The sequence below is a fragment of the Trichomycterus rosablanca genome, chromosome 27 (assembly GCF_030014385.1).
Source record: "Trichomycterus rosablanca isolate fTriRos1 chromosome 27, fTriRos1.hap1, whole genome shotgun sequence".
Lineage (NCBI taxonomy): Eukaryota > Metazoa > Chordata > Actinopteri > Siluriformes > Trichomycteridae > Trichomycterus > Trichomycterus rosablanca.
Window position 1 is genome coordinate 13,422,859 of NC_086014.1, and position 6,851 is coordinate 13,429,709.

Sequence of the window (6,851 nt, forward strand, 5' to 3'; positions counted from 1 at the left end):
GTCTTTTGGTATCTAGCTTCATATATTAGTCTTTTAGTATCTTTATTTAGATATTAGTCTTTTGGTATCTAGCTTCATATATTAGACTTTTAGTATCTAGCTTCATATATTAGTCTTTTAGTATCTTTATTTAGATATTAGTCTTTTGGTATCTGGCTTCATATATTAGTCTTTTAGTATCTTTATTTAGATATTAGTCTTAGTATCTAGCTTCATATATTAGTATCTTAATATATGAAGCTAGATACTAAAAGACTAATATATGAAGCTAGATACTAAAAGACTAATATATGAAGCTAGATACTAAAAGACTAATATATGAAGCTAGATACTAATATATGAAGCTAGATACTAAAAGTCTAATATATGAAGCTAGATACTAAAAGTCTAATATATGAAGTTAGATACTAAAAGACTAATATATGAAGCTAGATACTAAAAGACTAATATATGAAGCTAGATACTAATATATGAAGCCAGATACTAAAAGTCTAATATATGAAGCCAGATACTAAAAGTCTAATATATGAAGCTAGATACTAAAAGTCTAATATATGAAGTTAGATACTAAAAGACTAATATATGAAGCTAGATACTAAAAGTCTAATATATGAAGCTAGATACTAAAAGACTAATATATGAAGCTAGATACTAATATATGAAGCTAGATACTAAAAGTCTAATATATGAAGCTAGATACTAAAAGTCTAATATATGAAGTTAGATACTAAAAGACTAATATATGAAGCTAGATACTAAAAGTCTAATATATGAAGCTAGATACTAAAAGACTAATATCTAAATAAAGATACTAAAAGACTAATATATGAAGCCAGATACTAAAAGACTAATATATGAAGCCAGATACTAAAAGACTAATATATGAAGCTAGATACTAAAAGACTAATATATGAAGTTAGATACTAAAAGACTAATATATGAAGCTAGATACTAAAAGTCTAATATATGAAGCTAGATACCAAAAGACTAATATCTAAATAAAGATACTAAAAGACTAATATATGAAGCCAGATACTAAAAGACTAATATCTAAATAAAGATACTAAAAGTCTAATATATGAAGCCAGATACTAAAAGTCTAATATATGAAGCTAGATACCAAAAGACTAATATCTAAATAAAGATACTAAAAGACTAATATATGAAGCCAGATACTAAAAGACTAATATCTAAATAAAGATACTAAAAGTCTAATATATGAAGCCAGATACTAAAAGACTAATATATGAAGCCAGATACTAAAAGACTAATATATGAAGCTAGATACCAAAAGACTAATATCTAAATAAAGATACTAAAAGACTAATATATGAAGCTAGATACTAAAAGTCTAATATATGAAGCCAGATACTAAAAGACTAATATATGAAGCTAGATACCAAAAGACTAATATATGAAGCTAGATACTAATATATGAAGCTAGATACTAAAAGTCTAATATATGAAGCTAGATACTAAAAGTCTAATATATGAAGTTAGATACTAAAAGACTAATATATGAAGCTAGATACTAAAAGTCTAATATATGAAGCTAGATACCAAAAGACTAATATCTAAATAAAGATACTAAAAGACTAATATATGAAGCTAGATACCAAAAGACTAATATCTAAATAAAGATACCAAAAGACTAATATCTAAATAAAGATACTAAAAGTCTAATATATGAAGCCAGATACTAAAAGACTAATATATGAAGCCAGATACTAAAAGACTAATATATGAAGCCAGATACTAAAAGACTAATATATGAAGCCAGATACCAAAAGACTAATATCTAAATAAAGATACCAAAAGACTAATATCTAAATAAAGATACCAAAAGACTAATATATGAAGCTAGATACCAAAAGACTAATATCTAAATAAAGATACCAAAAGACTAATATCTAAATAAAGATACTAAAAGTCTAATATATGAAGCCAGATACTAAAAGACTAATATATGAAGCCAGATACTAAAAGACTAATAGATGAAGCCAGATACTAAAAGACTAATAGATGAAGCTAGATACCAAAAGACTAATATCTAAATAAAGATACCAAAAGACTAATATCTAAATAAAGATACTAAAAGACTAATAGATGAAGCTAGATACCAAAAGACTAATATCTAAATAAAGATACTAAAAGACTAATAGATGAAGCCAGATACCAAAAGACTAATATCTAAATAAAGATACTAAAAGACTAATAGATGAAGCCAGATACCAAAAGACTAATATATGAAGCCAGATACTAAGTCTAATATATGAAGCTAGATACTAAAAGACTAATTTATGAAGCTAGCTACTAAAAGACTAATATCTAAATAAAGATACTAAAAGACTAATAGATGAAGCCAGATACCAAAAGACTAATATCTAAATAAAGATACTAAAAGACTAATAGATGAAGCCAGATACCAAAAGACTAATATCTAAATAAAGATACTAAAAGACTAATATCTAAATAAAGATACTAAAAGACTAATATATGAAGCTAGATACTAAAAGACTAATATATGAAGCTAGATACTAAAAGACTAATATCTAAATAAAGATACTAAAAGTCTAATATATGAAGCTAGATACTAAAAGTCTAATATATGAAGCTAGATACTAAAAGACTAATATATGAAGCTAGATACTAAAAGACTAATATATGAAGCTAGATACTAAAAGACTACTATCTAAATAAAGATACTAAAAGACTAATATATGAAGCTAGATACTAAAAGACTAATATATGAAGCTAGATACTAAAAGACTAATATATGAAGCTAGATACTAAAAGACTAATATCTAAATAAAGATACTAAAAGACTAATATATGAAGCTAGATACTAAAAGACTAATATATGAAGCTAGATACTAAAAGACTAATATATGAAGCTAGATACTAAAAGACTAATATCTAAATAAAGATACTAAAAGACTAATATATGAAGCTAGATACTAAAAGACTAATATATGAAGCTAGATACTAAAAGACTAATATCTAAATAAAGATACTAAAAGACTAATATATGAAGCTAGATACTAAAAGACTAATATATGAAGCTAGATACTAAAAGACTAATATATGAAGCCAGATACTAAAAGACTAATTATTAAACTACTTTGAAGAATGAAGGGACTTTTATTAAACTACTATTAAGAATGAATACATAATTGGTTACTTAGATGTGTAGTGTGTGGTGAACATTGTACACTCATCGAGCCACACTTTATTTGCTGAACTTATTCACATTTTACCATGGCATATTCAAGAGTATATTCAACAGACACGGTAGGACCAGGAAGCTTCCCCTTCTTCCTGACGGGCACAAAGCCGATTCCCAACCTCTGCGACAAAAGAGGCCCGAACAAAAAGCCTCTAGCTTCCAGACCTGCAAATAAAACATATCTATCTGTTCATATACATTTCAAAACTTACACGCCTTTACTAACTTTCTAAGAGCTAGAAATATCTATGAGTGTTACATCTAAGGTGATCGAGTATTTTTAGTCCATCCGTAGAAACCTACTAACAATCCCAGTGCTTACATGACCAAAACTTTAGGGTGATCCTGCTGTTAATAAAAAATAACATTCTTAACCAAGTATAAGTTCAGTCTGTGGATACTTCTGTCTGACATGTTCTTCAAACAAATCGATGACCGCTGTCAGCGCTTTGGGCTCCTTCACGATTGGACAAATATCCCTGAACCACACAAAAACAGAATGGGCATTAAACACAGTTACAACCATAGATGGACAGTTTAGACTTGCAGCCCAGTTTAAGTACACACAGGCACAGCATTCTGTGAACACAAGAAGAACTGCAATGAGGGTTAAAATGCAAATGTCACTGACATATTTAAAAAACAAAAAAAACCTGCTTCAGAGGAACACTGGCAATCATCATCAGTAAACATAGCACGCCTAATAAAAAGGGCAATGTCCACTGCAACGCTGTGACTAACATTAACCAGCATAATAAAATCTAGATAAACACAGGGTTTAGAACCAGATGAGATACATTCACAGATTGTATCTGTACTAAATGTAGGTTCTAAAACAACTAACCACATTACAAACTACACACACTGATTACAGACATGTGGAACCTCATTCACACCTTTGCTGTGAATTCTGGGAACAATCCCACAACAAACCACATTGTGCTAAATGCTAACTGAACAATATCATACAACTGCACAAACACTTGTAAAAGTAACATCATTACGTGTTTTATACCTCACATGCCTCTATACTTACAACACATATGAAAGTTACATGTACTCACTTAAACACGATTCCTTTGGTTGGAAAATCAGGAAAATGCCGAATATTCCGTTCAATCAGCTCCAGTTTCTGAGCTCTGCTGTTAGCATCCATGCTCACAGCAGCCTACAGCTTCCCGTCACTACACGCGAGTGAGAGTTAGGGTGCGTGTCAAATCGACCTCTCAGGCTCCCTAGACACTAACCGGTAGTAGCTTTTGCTGCTCCTCTGAACCAGGGGTGTCCTAACTGACTGCCAGGTGGAGTAAAAAACATGCAAACAATGTAGTAAAACAAAGAAAAACATAATAGACCGACTTTATTACTAACCTTACTTTCTATTTGAATGATCTAATATCCACAATTTTATAATATAATATTTTAGAATATCCACAATTTTCTGACAGTTTCCCCTGTCATCTCTGTTTCTCCGCCTATCTCATCTCAATTTATTACCCAGCCTCTGTCTCAGTTCTCACCTGTGTCTCTTTTGGACCTATCTGAGATCTTAACAGGGATGCGAAGCTCCACTTGTGTTTTGGATCCTGCTCCATCAAAACTTGTTAAGGGTTGTTTTCCAGTTATCTCATCACTTATCACAGAGATAATCAATTCCTCTCTTAGTTCTGGCTCAGTCCCTCAATCACTCAAATTGGCTGCTGTTACTCCCATACTTAAAAAACCTGGACTTGACTCTAACATTATGAGTAACTTTCGGCCCATTTCCAATCTTCCATTTCTGTCGAAAATACTGGAACGTGTTGTTGCCTCACAGCTCAAAGATCACCTAAATTCCAATAATCTATTTGAATCATTTCAGTCTGGTTTCCGCCCCCAGCACAGCACTGAGTCAGCCCTCCTCAAAGTCACAAATGACCTTCTTCTTTCCTCAGACTCTGGACAAATTAATATTCTCGTCCTCCTTGATCTTACTGCAGCTTTTGACACCATTAATCACTCCATTCTTCTGTCCCGCCTTGAATCCTCTGTCAACATCACTGGTACTGCCCTTTTGTGGTTAAGGTCATATCTCGTAAACAGACAACAGTTTGTTAATATCAACAATTGTAGTTCTGCCATTGCTCCACTGTCCCAAGGCGTTCCCCAAGGCTCAGTGTTAGGTCCCCTTTTGTTTATTCTTTATATGCTCCCCCTTGGTGACATCATACGTCGGCATGGTTTACATTTCCACTGCTATGCTGATGATATTCAGCTTTACATCTCCTCCAAATCCATTAATACTGAACTTCACTCCACTCTGACAAATTGCATCACTGAAATGAAATTGTGGATGAAAGCTAATTTCCTCAAATTAAACTGTGAAAAATCAGATATGATCATCGTAGGTCCTACAACCCTGGCAAAAACCACAAAAAATTTTCAAATTACCATTGATAATGACACTTTGTCTCCGTCTTCTAACATCCGAAATCTTGGTGTAATTTTTGATAGCAACCTCTCTTTTGACCGCCATGTAAATCACATCACCAAAACTGCTTTCTTTCATCTAAAAAACATAGCACGTCTACGTCCATCACTCTCCTTTTCTGCCGCCGAAACCTTGATTCATGCTTTTATTACATCCAGAATTGATTATTGCAATAGCATCCTTTATGGTACATCTAACAAAATCCTAAAAAAACTTCAGTATATCCAGAATTCAGCTGCTCGCCTCCTTACTCATACTCGCTCCCGTGATCATATTACACCTGTTCTACAAAAACTTCATTGGCTTCCCGTTGCTCAACGCATTCAATTCAAAATTCTTCTATTCACTCACAAAGCTCTCCATAATCAGGCCCCATCCTACCTCACCGACCTGCTCCATCAGCACATTCCCTCCCGTAGCCTTCGCTCTTCTGAGGCTAACCTACTGTCCATACCCTCTAGGACCAAGCACCGGACCTGGGGTGACAGGGCCTTTTCCATAGCTGCTCCATCTTTATGGAATGCTCTCCCCAAACACCTACGAGATTGTCCTGACCTGTCCAAATTCAAGTCACTTCTCAAAACTCATCTATTCAGAGTGGCATTTAACTTGTAACAACACAAAATAAATGCTTTTATTTTTGCTATTCTTTTTAATAGTTTTTATACTTAGATCACGACAGAAATGTGAAGTCCTAGATCCTAAAACTTGTAAAGTTTTCAGTTTCCTGATTGCATGTAAATCTGTCCTGTTTCTGTCTAATTTTAAGAAATTGTTCTATATTTGTTGTTCTCTCTCATAATTTAGCTAATTTTTAATGAACTGTCTTATGCTGCTCTCTTTGTTTTTATCTTAATTATTCTTGATGTTGATGTACTATTTTGATTTTGTACTATGATTTGTATGGTGTATGTACGTATTTGTTTTGATTATTTGTCTTATGTAAAGCGTCTTTGAGTATCTTGAAAAGCGCTATATAAATAAAATGTATTATTATTATTATTATTATCTACCTTTGAAATTGCAAACTTACATAATATTTTGCCAATTCCACTCTCTGGTTTATAATCCTAAAGGGCAAGATTATTAGGATAAGATAAGATCAAATAAAATAAGACAAAATAAGATAACACTGTCAAGTAGGACGTGATAAAA

General features: G+C 32.2%; 1 protein-coding gene across 1 annotated transcript; it reads right to left on the bottom strand.

Annotated features, from left to right (window-relative positions):
- Nucleotides 1-3,121: 3,121 nt before the first annotated feature.
- On the bottom strand, nt 3,122-4,504 carry LOC134304326 (adenine phosphoribosyltransferase-like). Its single transcript, XM_062989935.1, has 3 exons — nt 4,291-4,504; nt 3,602-3,705; nt 3,122-3,391 (listed from the first exon to the last, which is right to left on the bottom strand). Exons 1-3 carry the CDS (start codon nt 4,380-4,382, stop codon nt 3,243-3,245), a joined length of 345 nt encoding a protein of 114 aa, XP_062846005.1. The 5' UTR covers nt 4,383-4,504; the 3' UTR covers nt 3,122-3,242.
- Nucleotides 4,505-6,851: the final 2,347 nt, after the last annotated feature.